Consider the following 17,681-nt stretch of genomic DNA (forward strand, 5'->3'; position numbering starts at 1 on the left):
GTTGATTAACAGCCTCTTCCATTTCCAAGCTAAGACAACAAGCTTGCAATGGCACGCTGCAGGATCAACAGAGAAGGTGGAAAAAGAAGCACTTCCAGCTGCTGATGTGCCAAAATCAGAATACAGAGGAGTTCCTTCATCAGAATCAACATAAAAAGGGAAAAAATAGGTTTAGTTTGGGTTATTTACTGGCAGATGTATTACCCATTATTCCAGGGTTGTTGTTTTTGGTTTTGCTTTTTTTTTTTTTCATTGAAAAAGGAGCCAGAGCAGATGGGTAATGCAAAGAAAGATGAAAGATGCTTAAAAAGCGATCTGACTTTGCTTTGAAATACCACTGCTTGACGTTGCTCTACAGAAGCTTCTTTATCTTTTCTTCATGCTTCTTTATCTTCTCACTCGAGCAAGCAGATTGCTCAGCGAGGTACAAGAGCTACGCTGAAGCTCATGCCAGCCTGTTCTATTTTAAATCTGTTTGCTGCCAGACTTGACTCTCAGGTATTTCGAGCTTCATTATCTGCTCTGTGGATTAACTGGTTCAGGGCTCTCCTGTAGCCAGCCCTGCGCACAGCAACACGCAGAAGGGCTCTGCTGATTGCACTGCAAGTGAGCACTAACACGAGAGTATCTGGGGCTCACAGTCAGCAGCATCCCTGTCTTTGTGTTGTGTGTTCTTACACCCAATTCTACGTGTTTCTTGAATTAACCTTTTATGGAGAGGGGTGGATATCCAGCTACCCTGGAAAACGGAGTTGATAATAAAAGCTGTACAGGCTTCTAGGATAAGGTTACCTATCCAGTTTGAGGTGTAGGCAAGGGAATTTACTAGAGAAATGAAGTTCCCACCCCAAAACTGCTGTGTAATACAGCCTACAGGGAACCTGGGTGAACCTAAGGATGCAACAGCCCATGAAGAAGACAGCCGAAGGATGGGAAGATATATTCATGCCTCCCTCTGCTCCCTTCAGGGTTGAAAAGGAAAACTGTTTTAATCCTACAGTCTTTAAGGAACAGAGAAGAACAACTACAGCTCCTTGGACAAAAAGCATCAAAAACAACAAAAACAGCCCAACATCCATAGCTCCTGGTTGTCCTGCTTCAAAAACTCTTGGGGCTCTCACATTGGGGCTGCAGCTGCTCTCAGACTAACCAAAGCAGACTCGACTTTTAACACAGCTGCCAGGAACCCAATGCTGCAGTGTCCGACAACAATACTTCCCCCTGCTCACTTTGACCTGCGAGCAGCGTTTACCCTGCAAACAAAAAGCAGATGACAGACTCCTGCAGAATGACTCCCGCTGTCAGAGGAAAGCTCGGATGTGGCAGACTCCAGTCTGCACAGCCTCTCTGACAGGCAGGGCCTACATTGGTCCCAACAACATTGGTCCCAACAGAATTAAGAAAACCCACAAGCAAAACAGATTTTGTTTATTGCTGTTTTCAAAAACAGCTTCAGAAGAGAAAAAGCCACTAAAGCTGCAAGTCCAAAAACTCCACAAGCACAACTAAAGCACAACAGACAGCTGAACTGAACTTGATCCAACAAATGGATCGTACGTGAAGTCCTGGTTCTGGTTTGGCACACAGAAAAAAATATTACCATATAGATCTTTTTTATAGTATGGCTTGCAACTTATGTTAGCTATACTAGAACACAACCAGACCAGCCACAAGTGCTTTACCAGAATGTTGAGGAGTTTAGGGACCAGGGAGGAGGGGGCAGAGGAGGGCATCTGGCTATCTTTTGGTGTGATTTTATTTATTTTAACTAATGGATCCTGATAATTCTGGAAAAATTCTGCAGACATCTCAGTACTGGTCACCATTAATTAAAATGGTGGCTCCAACTAACCCAAATCCTTATAAAAAAGCTTCAGTTGCATCTATTTGCAGCCACACACTCCAACATCAAGAGCACTTGCAGGTTATGTACCCACAAACCTGTATTCTGAGCAGCAGATGCCTGTTGGCATGTTCCAATTTCTTCTGTCTGTTCTCAAGTTCCTTTGTGCGTTGCTGTTCTCTTTGAAGCTTACGAATGTAGTCCACTGATGCTTTCAGAATAGTTCCCTTATTCCAGCGCATATCCCTTTGAAATCGACACAAAAGGAAAGGTTAAGGCTGCCGTGGGGACTTCATGCTGCAGCCAGTACCTTCCGAGCAGCAGCTGTGATTCCACCCCACGTTATGTAACAGCCAGCTAATAAAATATTCCTTCCAAGCTGACGAATGCAGGAGGCTTTTGAAATGCACTAGAGGGGGCCAGAGCACAGCTATTGCAAGGCGGCGAGCATCGTCCCAGCTGAAGGACACGGAGCCCAGGCGCTGCTCAGTAGTGGTTTGGGCTCCCCACAGCCCTCTGGGCCAGAGGGACAAGCCCCTGCCTTCTGCAAGCACTGCAGAGACTGAAGACCAAGGGCTCCTTTCATTGCCTTCTGCGAGGCTGCACAAAAACCCCACAAGACACCGCTCAAAACATATTGCTTGCTATCTGGGCGATGCCTGATTTCAGCTGGGTAATTAAAAGACTGCAGGGGAACTCGAATTCATAAAGGACCTTATAGGAATTGGTGTTTCTGTGGGAGGAAGACCCGAGGCCCTTCAGCTCCCAAGCAGCAGCAAGCAACAGTCCTCCTGGTGGCACTGTGCCACAGCTGCGTCCCAGCGGGAAGAGAAGAGCCCAGCACAGCAGTGTATTTGGATGCTTTAAGCTTAACTCTTGCTAAAAATATAAATGCCGTGTTGCAACCGAGGTGTGACCTTCAGTGAGGGGGGTACAGGGCTTCTATGTTGCCTCTCCCACATTATTCCTCCAACACACAGAGGGTGTCTGCATCGTCTTCTCCCCTATGCTGACTTTTTTTTAAATAAGGAGAAAGTTCAGCACAGAGTATCCAGACCAAAGATCCACCTGTTCCGTAGGTTGATAATGTGTAACGTTACTTTGCCTTAGAGGAAGCTAAAGAGCCTCTCTAAAGAGTATTTATGAGTTAAAATACGGAAAAGTCTGCCCCGAAGCCTCACTGGGCATTGATTCACATTTAAGTGACATTTTCAAGCTCCAGAGCATGAGAGGGGTTCCTTGCTATTGAACCAGCATTAGGTAAATGCTAAGACAAATCGGTAACACTGAAATTACCTAAAAGAACTACGACGTGCCTTTTTGGGAAATTACCACAAACACAGCAAATTATCAGTTTAACAGACACAGACCTACAGTCTTTTTTCTTTATTTTTCTTGGAGGGATGGACAATGTGACGGCTTCCCAGAGGAACTGCCCTCCATTTCTACAAAAAGAAGGATCTGTTCTGTCTTGCCAAGCTATGACATCTAATAAATTCAAAGAATCACTTAGCAAGACAAGCAGCTATGTAGTCAGCTGAGCAGCTGGACTAGACTAAGCATTCACATCCTGACAGCTCTGTTGCTGGTACAGCAGTCACTCGTAGCATCAGCCCCAGTGCTGCCAAAGCACAGGGCTCCAACAACATGCTGAGCTGCTGCCGGGGTTCTGTAACTATTTTGTGACAAAAGTCATCAAATTGAGAACCTTCAAGCATTTTTACTGCTATGGAAAGCCAACATCAAAAAAGAAAACTCAGGATTTTATGATTTTCTCTCCCCTTTAAATTTAAATTTTCTCTCCCCTTTAAATCTTTAGATTTCTTCTAAAAACAACCACCACCACCCTCCCTTCCACGGACCCGTGGGCACATCATACTTACGGGTCATTTGACTTGGGTATCAAAGTGCCAAGTTCTTTTATACGATCATTAATATTAAATCTTCTTCTTCGTTCAACTTTAGGAAAAACAGCACAAATGTTACAAGTCATATACATTTAATTACAAAGTATAAAGCTTTTAATTAAAGATTTCTTTAAGTGCCTTTGAAATTGTTGCCTGAAGCTTAAAATCTAGTGATGTAGTAATTTATTTTGCTCTCCTACACATAGAGGCAGAAGTTCTGTCTATGCTTTAAAAACGTGGGACTGTTGAAGTAGCAAGATCTAAAGTGAGACTCTAAAAATATGATGGCTGTGTTAGCACAGGACTCCAATAAAAATAACGAAGTGTTTGTCTTCCAAGGGGAAAATATCACAAAAATTTGGAGACAAAAGCTTATATGCTGAGGGAAATCCCAAAGCAGGAAAAGGGACAAAAAGTATAGGCACGTTTATATGTATTCTTTCAGATTCAACGCTTTGAGTACATAAAAATAATCAAACTTACATATCAACTTTCTTGCATCAGCTTTTCATGTTATTACAAAAGCTTATGGAAAAGGCTTCTGAATAGCTCAAGAAATAAAAGAGCACCTTTTTTCTATTAACACAAAAGACTCTTAAGTTGTCTTTTGATACTTAAGTCATAAGATGCTCATTGTTTTATTTTACTTTTCTAAACTCAGAAATGAGCGCTCCTTTCAAATTGGAATTTATAAAATTGCCACACTGAGGATGGGCACTGGTGTTTAAAGTCATAAGCTGACCACCTACCTTAAATTTTAGTGTTTTTGTTCTGTTTTGTTTTTAAACAGCAAAAAATCACAAGGTGAATTTATTCAAAGCAATCAGATGAGATGTTGTTCCCAGTAATTTTACTGGTAACACCACCTTTGAGGGCATACTTCCAAGAAGTCCAGATAAACAGATCATTACTTGGAATTAGACCACCTAGACCATTTTGCTTTTTTGGAAAACAGTTTAAAATTGAAGAGTAGATTTAAGTATACACTTCAAGAGTATTAGAGGTATTTGATCTATGGGCATAACATAATGAACCAGTACTACGTGAAGCGGTTTATTCAGATTTAAGATGCTCACATTCCAACACTTAAAAACAACTATAATCATTACTAAAATTGGTGTAAAAAGCGAAGAACCAAACTTACTCAAGTTATGATTGTCTTTCTTTTGCCTCTCCTTAGCCAATGCTCTTGCTTCTGACTCTGTAGGAAAAATACATGCTGTGCATGTGAATGAAGTAATTAGAATTAAAGTACTGCAAACAACATTTCAGTTTGTGAAACATTTGTGAAGGAAGCCTGATCAGCAACCGGCAAACAAATCATCACAGCCTTTCCGTAAAGTGAGAAGGGCCCGTCACATAAGCTGCGTTTACTGAAATCCAGAGCTGGTGTTCAACGTTACCCCTGTACCTGCAGAGCTTTTGTTCCCACACTTCCTATGCTGACTTTCACGATGAGAACGTTTCCCACGGAGGCCCTGATTCAGCAAGGTATTTGAGGACAACAAATTGCTGAAGTCCAACATACCTTCTCCTACGTACACATGCAGACAACATGCTTATGTACCACACAGAGGCTGAACCAGAGGAACAACATGCTTACTGCATTGCTACCTGCACAGGATGTGAAGCAGCCAGGAGTCAGCAGCTCTGCTCGCTGGAATTGAGACTATGTCCTTTTGTGGCAACGTGTGCACATCACCACGGCACTCAAGGTACGACTTAAGTGACCTACTAAAAATGCTGTGTTTTCCAGCTATATTAATTGTTCCCATTATATCAAAAAAGTTTTTAAAAAATTCGACACCTTTATAGGCAAATCTCCTCAGATCACAACTATTCTTAACTTTGGTCCACACATTTATTACTCAGACTTCAGCACATAACAGTTCAGGCAAACACATAACTAAGCTTGTTATTTTCAGTTCTCATTTGATCTTACATTTCCCAAACTATTTCAAGTACTTCTTTGTTCTATCCATATTAATTTTGGGGAAAAAAAGTGAGGCGAAATCCTTAACCCTTTCCCTTTTGCACTTAAATTACAAAACCAGCAAACATTATTTAGTTTTGTAGTAAACCAGTGAAGACGAGTGAACCTGTGATCTATTATCACACATTCCTTTGTGGGAAGAAAACCCGTCACTCAAACAAGTTTATTTTCTGTATTATTTTCTTCTTATGGAATCTGGATTATGTCCCATGCAACCCATAGTAACTGGCGACGAGGTTTGTTTCCCTTGGAGTATGGGAAGTTACCCCAGCATTACGTGCAGTGTGACAAGGCATAACCTTCGTAATACTAGGCTCCCAAAGGATCCCCCCCAAAAAAGCTTGAAAGATTATTTCACGTCTTAATGAAATCTGGGCTTAGTCTGGCATTGCATTATGAAACAGATATGAGGTTTGTAAGGCCAAAAGTGACTGAAACTGCACTCCCAGCTGAGCAGGATTCCCATTAAATGCTTCAGTAACTACAGCTGACAACTCACAACTATCATCAGCATCAGAGGCTGGGTAACAGACTTGATTTTTTTTAGTTCTTTATCATTTTGATATTTATACAGTAGGATGGAGAAAGCAATATTTAAGTCTAGCATTTGTTAAAAACCTAACTCTCTTCAATCTAGTTCCAACAGCAATATCGAGAAATGGAGAACCAAAAGCTTTTCCACATTTGTACATTTAGAGATTAAACTCCAGCCTCTAAATAAAACTTCTGTGCAAAGAGGAAGCCTTTCCTACCTAGACTTCTGTCTACAAAAACATACCAATATTAAAAATCACTGTTTGCTGGAAAGCACTATCAGTAGTCAAAGGCTTGGCTGGATCAATGTCAAAGTGACTGCTGTTAAATTTGAGTTTAATTCCTAAACTTGTCGTAAGTTAAATGCAATCCGCTACCATATATGTTTAAGAGAAAACGCATTTAACTAAATTGCTTGTTTACACGTGACGGTAGCACATAGACATTTAGCTCAGTTCAGATCTATTTTGACTTACTGAGGACTTCTGTAAGACCACTTCATTCACTAATTTCCCCTCTTTCTGCCTTCTTTGCCCAAAGTCTTACACAATCACCTGCAGTGAATCCACCAGCCTAGACACATGGCAAGTTGAGTGTTTAGCTTGCAGTCTACAGCCACTTGTAGCTTTCTGTAACTGAGGCAATGAAGCTGTCTGTAATGTAGGACCCTGAGTAGATCTCATCCCCTCCCACCCTCCTCTGTTCAACATGCTGTTGAAGTTTTTCTTTCTCTAGCAGCCACAAGTCATTTTGCACTTTGTGTATCTTCCTTTGGTGCAGAGCTCAAATTCTGTGCACTCATACGAAATGCAAATATCCACCAGCTCAGAGATGTGGCATTTCCTCCTGAGAAGCTCACTCCTGGGCTATTAAAACTGCTCTACTTAAAACTAATTCCGGTCCAGAACCTGCTTTGCAACTGAGTCAGCCTGTGAGTTTTCACAACAGAAAGGAGAGAGACAAGAAAGAAACTACACCTCTACCAGGTCAGCACAGTATGACTCTCAGTTGGGCTTAAGAGCAATCATTTCTGGATATTAAGATGATTTTGTCATTGGTTCTAGAACGAATCTCCATTTGTTCATTTGCAGACATGCTTGCCTTGTATATGTACCCTACATGTGGTTACATCCTTTCATCTACAAGTGAAGCAAAACAGCAAAAATAAAACAGGCTTTAGAATACAGAACTTCTCTTCTAAGCCTTCAAACTATTTAGCTTTTGTATGCATGTGCTTGAGAGGGAAGGTTTTTAATGTTCCCTTTCCCTTCCCCTAACTCCCACAGCTTATTCAGATGAGACCAACTTCACTGCTGGAAGCACCGACACGACAAGAGCTTCAGAAGATACTTCACTTTCACCTTGATTTAAAACAGTATCTTTTCCGTGCCTAATTTTACATTTCATAGTCTTGATGTCCAGATTTCATATTACAAGTCATTTGTTCATTATAGTCCTCCCCTACTAGAAGAAAGCCTCAGCATGCAGTATTCCTCAACATGAATCCCAGAGATACTCCGGATGTCAAGTTGTTAAAATTTAATGTTGATAGAGCAAACAAGGGGTCCAAACTAGAAAACAGCTCTGCAAGAGTTGCATGGAAATTTCCTACGGCACAACATTTTGAATGTGCAGATTTGACTGCAATAATTAAGGACTCCGCCTTAATTTGTGACAGTGAACAGACGCACGCGAATACAGCTGCATTACCAGCTAATACATCTACTAAAAAAATGACTGCAAAAAGTAACCATTCATCCTTTTTTTTTAAGAAAAATTGTAACAAATTATGTTCAGTATCACCTGAATTCAAAGCAATTACACCATAGCTCCGAAGTAGTATTTTATATGTATTTACCTGTGAGCTCCCTTTTTATATTAGGAAGATTAGCTGGACAGGAGTTGCTGATGTTTAGTCCTGGAGGAGGCATGCTTTGGTTGCCATAAAGGTCAATCAAATTCCCAGACACAGGCAACTGGAAAAGATAAGGGAGGAGAAAGATCAGTTGGTTTGCCTTATGGAAAAAGCTTTGTACAAAATAAATGAGTTATCACCTGCTAAGAACTCTGTGCTCTTTTCCATGTGCAAAAAGAGCTTGCAATAAGGTCAGCAAAAGTTACACATATGCACGGGCATGAGGAATAAACCACCTACACTGGGAAAGTTCTGTCCTCTCTTCTGAAGAAGGTGCAGACAATATTTATTTATTTTTTAATGCAGGGAAGCACGGCTCCATTTAAGTGGAAAAAAAAAAAAACTTTAGGAAAGAAGAGGTAATACACGCTGACAAGTATTGCTGTATTGTTCCTCACAATTGTTTCACTGGAAGATAAGATCTGTACCCTCACCGCTTCCAAGTGAAAGATCTGAAAGAGCCTACAGAAGACTCACGGAGGATGCCCCCATTTTTCCAGTAACACGTGAGTCAAAGTTTTTAGCGAGTTATTACATGCTTGTCGGAAGACACCGTATTCATCAATCACATTTTTTATGTGATTTGAAGGCTAGTTACACAGAGAACATTTTCATAAGTTTACTTTAACTTGTTTTTCACCTTGCGTAACAAAAACATGCACCAGTTGGAGGAAGACTGTTTTGACGTAAATGTCCTCAACTACTCATTCATTCTGTAATTCTTCTTTAGGTATGTTTAAGGAAAGAGATTTATAAGGAAATAGGATAGTATTCCAACAAGACTCAGCAAAGCTATCCCTTTATATTAAAATGTAAATTTAAAGAAATCCACATGTATCCTGAGTGGATTATTTTACCTGTCTATTCTTTGTTTTCAAACTAGGTTTTGAGAAGACAGGTATAAAACACTTTGATACCTTATCTGAGTGGCAACACTTCTTATCTTTGCTGCAAAGAAAACCAGTCCCTCCAAGACACTGATCCTGCAGAGATTAGACCATTAACTTTACACCCACGTAAATAATGTTGGGGAATACAATGGCGTGAGTCACAGCACAGGCTATTAAACTCCTACTGACAGTCCTTGCCAGACTGAGACTTAAGAAAATTTCTCTGCTACCTAGAGCAACCATAAGAAACAAAGCTGATATGCACACGCTGAAGTGCCACCACCTAAAAGCCATGCTGAGATTTGTCAAGAGACTTCTGAACAGCAGCCAACAGCAAAATGAGGTCCTCTGACTTGGTCTTCAAGTGACAGAGGGAAAAGTACCTGAGTTCTCAGCAAATCTAGTCCTACAATTTCCTGCACACCACTTAGCTTCTGAATTTCATATAAAAATATGTATTAAAAAAATAATAAATCTGTTTTAGTTCCCAGCCGTCCTCCACAAACCGTGATCCTAGTAGCAACACACCCACATTAATGTCACTGTGACCATTATCTCACTGCTCTACAAGGCTGACCCTCAGATCTTTTGGCCCCTCAACACATCCGTGACACAGGAGCAGCAATGGCGTCACAAAACCTTCTGACTTGGACGTGCTTTTTCTATTCATGCTCCCAAGTATGGTGAGAGCACAAAGGACTTGTTTGTAGCTCTGGGACTTGAAGTTCAGAACCAGACATGTGAAATATAATTAGGAATTTCAGAGAGAAAAAAAAAAAGATATTTTTTCCCCCCAAACCAGAAACTGGCATCTCAAATCCTGGGTAAAGCAGCTAGGCTGTAACGAAGCATAGAGAACAGCTGAGGTCCCCAAGTTGCTGTAATTACTGCAAGACTGACCCTGCGTGTTACAACAGCATTGTGATTCCACCTCCCCATCCCCAGGTGTCAACATCGTGTTGGATTTCCGTGTAAGGTTCCGTAAGGAACTGTGCAGCAATCACCACAAAAGGGTAGGAGCTGTTGGCTGTGCACACTACGTCCTGCAGAAATGTCTTGCACCAGAAGAACCCACCTGAGAGCTGGGCAACAAAGCACAAGTGCTGCTGATGCATCACTAACTAAAGAAAGATAAAGGGAGAAATTTGCACAGGTGATTATCTTCGTAAGTTTGTTTCTATATTTTAAATATGTTTTCCTTAAGACTGTTAAATGATTTTAGCTAAGACATTTAATGCGGCATCTTTCAGATCATCCCCAAGAAATTAATTCACCTTAACTCTCCCTAAAAGGGACTTAAGGAAGAGCAGTTTATGCCAGGCTTGGTTTGTCTTCTTCCTTGAGACAGCATGGTGTGTCTTTGTTCACAAGATTTCACACCACGAAATATGACGGACTCCAATAAAATAAGCACTCACATTCAGGTCATTCAGGCTCTGTGTGTATCACTGAGACATCAGCTGTGCAATCAACAAGGCTGTCTCTGAGGTACACACACTGTTCCCCAGAAGGCGCCGTGTTGCTCCCTTACCTACAAGGGCACGCTCAGTGGCAGTCCCTGCAATACTCCTGGGGTTCAGCTTCCATTCTGACACCTTCCAGCACAGCAGCAAAGCTGGTTAACTTGTGACCCAATACCGAAGTTTACAAACGCGTCCAGAGGCGCTGTATTGCAATGAGCCCTTTTCAGTTAGGAGGTACTTAGAAACACCCCTCCGCTTGTTCTACACACAAATCTCTGATTTTGTTTATCAATTAAGTACTGCTACCAAACGTAACAAACTGGTCCTTTCATTCTTTGTTGGTTACGGAACAATAGCAGCCTTTGTTGTAGTCTCAGCACAGCTATTTATAGGTTGCGTCTCTTTAGAAACCATTTCCTCTCTTTATTTTTTTTGTCCCAACTCTACTTAGCTCAGTCTACAGACAGCAATTCCTTACTAGTAAAATACTCTGTGTTTCCACAGCTAAATCTCATTCCAAATGAAAAGTGTTTGTTATGGCGGGCTTGTTTTTCCCTGAACCAATTGTTGAGGAACGTGGCTCGTTTTCCATCACTTCACGATTGGTACCAGGTAAATTCAGAGGCTGAAACATACTTTTTGCATCTAGCAGTTTAACTGTATTAGTAGACTACTCCAAGGGCACTATCTAAGGGGGGAGGCTGGTGGGCTGTTTCCTGCAGCACGCTCCGTGCCTCCAAGAGGGCTGTGGGAATCTGTGGGAGCCAGACTAGGTTACACGGCATCAGACAAGTACTGTCAGCAAATGTAAACCTATGCTACAAAATCGATGCTAAGTGGTAAGCTGTAAATTTTGGCACTAGATAAAAAAGAACGAGACGCCAGCACTGGCAGACATCTACTCAGCCAGATCTAACAGCACTTAAGCCTAAGGCAAAAAATTCGCTGGAGCTACCCTCCACAAAAGATCAAAATAAGATTATGCCAGAAGTACGATTATGTTAATGCTCGCAGCAATGTGAACCAGCAAACAGAACTGGCAACTTGGAGGTAATATGTGCTTTCCCTTGCTCACCAACTTTCCCATCTCAGTGTTCTTGTCTTTTCTCCCAGACTTCCTGGGCGCCCTTCTCCCTGTTCAGTTTTAAGCTTTATTCTTTCACCTTTGGTTTGTTTTGAGGGGTTGCCTTTTTTTTTTTTAATCTTATTTTTTATTTTGTACCATCTTTGTTATTGTTTAACTTGGGACTTATCTCCATTTGCAATCAGACTAAATAAATATATGATATTAGAGCTTCATGGTTAAATTATAGCAGCTTTGGACAGGGATGCTAACACAGGCTTAAGCATAGCTTACAATTTTTAATTTGCACGTGACAAGATGGGAACCTGGGGTGCCAAAGGTTCCCTTTAGGTTTCTGAAGCTGAGCTCGATGCCCGTTAATATGCCCACTAATATCAACGGGTATAAGCTTACTTCTCTAAGTTCAACTCACACCTCTACTACAACCTTTCCACTGTTTAACTTGAATTTGAAATAAAAAAGGGCAAACTTTTCCTTTGTATTCCCTCAACATGACTCTAGCTTGCATTTTTAAACTTGTGTTCTTCATTACAACTGTATACCTGGAGGTCTTCACAGAACACCTCATTACTCTCCACAGACAGTACAATAACTGCTTAACTGCTCAGAGAAAAAATGGTTACACTCCAGTTTTACGTTCACTTGAGGAGCAGCAATTAGGCTTAACAGGGAAAGCAAAAGGAAGGGACCGTTGTACCGTGTTTGCCATCTGCAGGGCTGGGTCCATCAAGCCAAGGATTTCTTCATTGTAGCTTGATTCTAGACTAATTATGTCATCGATCACATCATCCATCTGCAACAGTAAAGGTGAACAATAAAAAATAAAACAGTTATCAAAACCAAGAAGGAACAAAAGTCTAACAAAGCACTTCAGCAACACACCGGTTCTCTGCAGTACGGACCAAGGCAGAGGTCTGTGCACTTCTGCCGTACTCCAGATCCAATCCCCCTGACTTAATTCTCACTGTCCAGCTAGGGCTCTCAGACCACAGCAAAGCTTGAGGCTTCGTGATCAGTTCCGCACCTCCCATCAGCAGTTACCTGCCCACAGACAAGCTGTGCCTCCCAGGAACAGCAGAGGATATCAGTGCCCATACAACAAGCCTCACCAACGATGTGAAACCCTCTCCCTGGTTCTGCACAGGCCCCGTCACCTTATCTCCAACCACAGGGCTCCAGCACTGCCTGCCCTCCCTCCACCTCAGTCATCCAGGTGTGGGGCAAAAACCTGCTTACAGATTGGAACACCTGAGCCCTGGCATCTGCAGGGGGAAGAAGGCTTGCTGCTGAAAGGCTGCCCTCCCTCAACGGGGGAATCTGATTTATTTCCTAATACTCCCTCCCAGGAAGCACCACCCAAGAGTAGCTCAGTGATGATCCTAGGTGGTGGAAACAGTTTTTGGGGCTGGGCTGGAGGGTTCCTCCGTAAGTTCCTATATGATCAGGTGGAACAGAGTCCTCCAAAGCACCGCTTAGATGCTCTGAGCTGACCTGCAGCTTGCCTATTTCTTTTTTGATCACCATAAAAAATAAGCTTAAGTGACAATAATTAAAAAATAATAATAATTTTTTTAAAAGTAAAATTGATAGTACAAAGAGTAGTTTAGGGGATTTTTGTGTCAGTGCAAGAAAGTATGATCAGAATGAATTACACTGGCTGGAAGTGAGGGCAAGAAAGGAAACAACAGTTACAGCCCATATCTGAAGTCTTGTTACTAAAACAAAAAAGCAGTCTGCTCAAAATAATAATAATAATAAAAAATACAAATAATTTTAAAAAATTACTAGTGAGGACAAAATTACCACGGAGGGATTAAAGCCTTCTCTCTCTTACCTCCCCCCTTAAGCGCAGGTGTGATCTGCGTAAAAATGGGCTCTTAGAAAGTATCACAACAGCAACACATACATGCAGCTTGGGGGAAAAACTGCTTTAAAAGACTTCTTGAAGTGAGATCCTAAAACACCCTTGATAATGGTCTTCTGCTATAGTGTTACAGTTCTGAAAAGGGTTAACACTTTTCTAGATGTTTTAATGCACTAGATATCAATGCTAATATGTAAGGACATGGCAGATTTGTAATATAAGTGGGGGTTATGTTGTTTTGTTTCTTAAATACATTTTACATTCAACTTGTTAAATACATTACTGGTCAAGTTTACGGTTTAGCATAAGTTCAAAGAAACATTCTCATTGGAAAGGTGTTCAGTGCTCCAACTCCTGTGTCATCCAGTACCTGCATGCATGATGCTCGTGAGTGTGTATTCAGAGCCGGGCACTCACTCTCAACCCTGCTTTGCTCTTCAAATTTATAAAATCCCTGCAGAAATAAAAGGAAAAAAAAAAAAGCAAAGCATGGATCTGAGTTCATGGCACAGTCTCAGTCCCAAAAAGAGCACGATTGAAACGGTGTCATGCACACATGTGCCTGATGACACAGCAAAGTGAAGCTGTAAATAACTTGAGAAAAAAACTGTGGTACAACTGAGATGATAGGATGGAACTTGGATTTTCACTTCATTTAAAACTATGGAGCACAAGTAATTCCTCTTGCATGTGTAAAAACCAGGTTTTTAAATAACTGTTTTTGGAGTTGGATAAATTTTTCCTCACAGAGTGCATCTGTATTAAAATTTTGGCACAAAGGCTCGGAGGAAGGATGGGGAACAAAGGGAGCTCTATAATTCTCTCTCGTTTGTCAAGTCGCTGAAATATTGACATGATTCTTTTACTTGCTAATGTCTTTCAACTAACCTTTGTTCTGCACCTGAGCACATACAACATCCAACTAAGTTTTTGCCAGCAAATGTTAAGACAAGATTGTGAACAACTTCTAGGCATAGGCTAGTGAAGTCTCAAATTTGCAGCGCTGAAAGAGCACATCAGTAACATTTTAGGATATACTAGCTGAGATAATCTGGTGTTGAAATTAAGTAAGAGACTTGCTCAAATTTTAGTCCAAAAATTCCTAAAACCCTAAAATATCTTTAAAAAAGTCTGCTTTTTTTCAGTTATTTTTGTTATGCTCTTTGCTCTTTCTACACTGAATGGGCCATAAATAACATTATTCCAGAAAGCTACAGCTAACAAAACTGCTTTGTATTCTCCAAAGGTCAACTATTCACTGTGTGCATCAAGCAAGCAAAAAAAAAAATAGAAGTTTTAATAAGCATAAACTAGCTAAAATAGTTCAAAAAGGGAAATTACATGGACAGAGTTTTTTTTTTTTTTTTGCCCTAATGTTTTATACAAATACATATTCATCAGGCAGGCAAAGAAGCATTAATTGCATTTTCCAAGTGAGCAGTTCAGAAAAGAAGATAAACATAACATCTTAATTAGCAAATATGGTTTGAAACAGAAAGAAAGCAGAATGCAATTCCGTTTTACTGAAGAGTATGCACAATGAGAGCGTATTACCTCTTTTTCACAGTTGGAGTTAAGCGTAAGCATGGCCATCGGGCTGTTGGGCGCGCTGCTTCCAGTTCCAGGTGGCATGACGTGATCACCGGGCTGGTTTGGACATGGCAAGCTCAGGGCTTGGTTGGCGTGTTTATTTGCTAGAGTGGTAGAGAGGTACTGCTTTACCTGCTGCCGCTGGGCTTGCTGAATATGGTACTTGGTTGGGTTCTCAAGGTGAGTCTGCACCTGTATGACAGGAGTTAGGAACGTGCTTTATTGTTTTACAACGTCATTACATGTGGCATCGATCTGAGCTATACATTTGTGACATAGACCAGCTAAGCATTTGACTCAGTTACAAACCCGCGCAGCTCCAAGGAACTCAACAGGGCTTCACTAATTCACGTTCAGTGGCAAGGAATGAGTTCCTGAGAGAACGTTTCAATAACTGACTTATTAACAGGAGGGCAACGAGTTCCACTTTTCTTTCACATGGGGAGATTTCCCACTTAAAACCAATGCTCAGGTTTTCCAGGTCACACAGATACCCCAGAACAGGTGCTTCTCTGTTCAGACCTTCAGCTGCACGACATGTAATTTTCACCAAAATATGGAGAAATACACGGCACAGCAGGACTCATTTTACTTGTTAATAGCTACTAATTATAGCCAAATGTATCAACCGCTATCCTTTATCAGATTTCAAGTAAAGGACAGATTTAATTTGTTGCTGGTTTTTGTTTCATTTTTGTAAAATATCAAATGCATTGTTAAAAAAAAAAAAAAGTAATGTGCCATTTTTTGTCTCTAGATTATTTATAACTCAGATATATGGCCTAAGTCACATACAAATAAGACGGCCTGTTTAAAAAATGCGTTACACAAAGAAGATGCAAGAAAAGCAGTGTCTCCAGTCAGATCAATCACTGTTCTCAGCAGCAGCCATTTTTGTATTTAAGATAGGCTTTCCAGCGCTTAGAAATATTTTCACATGTAAAATATGAAAAAAGAATACCGAACTATTCTCATTCACTCTAAATAAGCAAGAGAAGAAAAGTCCTTTTTTTTTTTTAAATGGGAAAAATGTCACCATATCTTGGAAACACCGTCACCTTTCTTTGATCATTAATGTCTTTATCAAAAGGTAGAAAACAAACAAGTAAAATAATACTCTGAAAAGTTTGTTGGTTTTGAACAGTCCTAGTAAAGTGACTTCTATTACCATTACAACTGACCATGCACGTTCCCCACTCATTTTTGTGGAAGAAATTAAATAAAGCAAACTAGATACAAGAGGAAAAGGATTTCCTGCCCACTGTAAGCCTTCTTAGCAACAGGTTTTAAAATGAGTCTGCAAATAACTCACCTGATAATGATTATACTCAAGCATTTCCAGCATAATACTGATAGGTTGTGAGAGAAGTGACTGCAATACCCTTTGCTTTATGCTACTCCAGTCTGAGCGATTCACATACGGAAGCACCATAAACAAGCTGCCCCAAACCAGCAGCAGAAACTGGAACGCCACCACTCAGACTTATAGTAACCTAGGCTAATTAGCTACGCATGTAGAGAAACAAACAGTTCACACAGGGGCTGTGCAAGTTTAGCCCTAAGTATTGGTATTTTTTCCCTGGCTTTGACGTCATGCTTTTTCATAAACATAAAAGGACCTTTTAAGTGATGGCCTATCAAAGTCAGATTGACAGTTTGCTCAAGGCTAACTCGCTATTCATCTTTCGTTCCAGTCATACTGATAGACAATGGTATTTTTCTTTAGCAGTAAGGTTAAAAGTTTTTAAGTACGGAGGAAGAAATAACCGAACGAATGCCCTACGAGCCCAACACACATCCACCAGCCGTGGGGCGCTCGGGATGAGACCGCGGGAGCCGCAGCAGCCCACTGCCCTGCCCTCGGCACCCGCTGCTCCGGGCACCAGCCTCACCCCGGACCTGCAGCTCCACAGGGAGGATTTCAGGATTTCAAGGAGCCGTGCTGCTTCTTCAGCCTCCCTTGTGCCCATTCAATATGTCCCAGCCTTCAGCAGCAAGGTTTCCGGTTCAGAAAGGGTTGATGACTGGCTAAAGCACATTGCAAATATACCTCTGTCCACCCAGAGGCATTACTGCACATGGTCCCTAGGCCTCCCAGACCTTTCTTATCCTTGCTACCCAACTGCTTGACAAAAGCGTTGTGCTAAAGCACATGCATCTGAAGTTGCTCTACTTGTGCCGTTTTCCAAAGTCTGCTGCACATAGAAACATATTTAAGAGAGGGTGTCAAGAGAGCTTAACCTGATTTGTAGCACCAAGTGCCAAGACAATCCGGCAGCCTGCTGTGCTAAGTACAGCGCTTGCTTTGCGGGTCCCAAACTGCATTATCAATTTTCCTACCACCAGTGGTAAGAGTTCCGCTACTCAGATAAGCCTATTTTTCACTTAAATTTTCATCTTCCAAGTAGATAAAGTTATCAGTAAATGAGTTCGCTTTCATAACCCTTATCTTAGAGTACATTATTTTAAAAACAAGCCTTACTCATCTTACAGTATTCGCACAGTCCTTTTCCTTCCCCAGCATCAGAAACCCCTTGTGCTCCCTCAGCCAGCGGGAGGGACGGAACTAAGCCTCCTCTCTGCATCAACCACAGATCC

At 41.2% G+C, this 17,681-nt stretch overlaps 1 protein-coding gene across 4 annotated transcripts in view; it reads right to left on the reverse strand.

The window, feature by feature from the left end:
- The window catches only part of MITF (melanocyte inducing transcription factor), a 102,552-nt gene that overhangs the window by 7,149 nt on the left and 77,722 nt on the right, over positions 1–17,681 (reverse strand). Inside the window, exons 3-9 of one of the 4 annotated variants that reach the window (XM_035547085.2) lie at positions 15,048–15,275; positions 13,864–13,947; positions 12,327–12,422; positions 8,136–8,253; positions 4,895–4,951; positions 3,727–3,802; positions 1,942–2,089 (exon numbers count right to left, since the gene is read on the reverse strand). In XM_035547085.2, the coding sequence (XP_035402978.1) occupies positions 1,942–2,089; positions 3,727–3,802; positions 4,895–4,951; positions 8,136–8,253; positions 12,327–12,422; positions 13,864–13,947; positions 15,048–15,275 (807 nt within the window). Of the gene's footprint in view, positions 1–1,941; positions 2,090–3,726; positions 3,803–4,894; positions 4,970–8,135; positions 8,254–12,326; positions 12,423–13,863; positions 13,948–15,047; positions 15,276–17,681 lie in introns of all 4 variants that reach the window. The other 3 variants (XM_035547084.2, XM_035547087.2, XM_035547086.2) reach the window with 3 other exon arrangements.

Source organism: Cygnus atratus, chromosome 10, assembly GCF_013377495.2.
Source record: "Cygnus atratus isolate AKBS03 ecotype Queensland, Australia chromosome 10, CAtr_DNAZoo_HiC_assembly, whole genome shotgun sequence".
In the NCBI taxonomy this organism is placed as follows: Eukaryota; Metazoa; Chordata; class Aves; order Anseriformes; family Anatidae; genus Cygnus; species Cygnus atratus.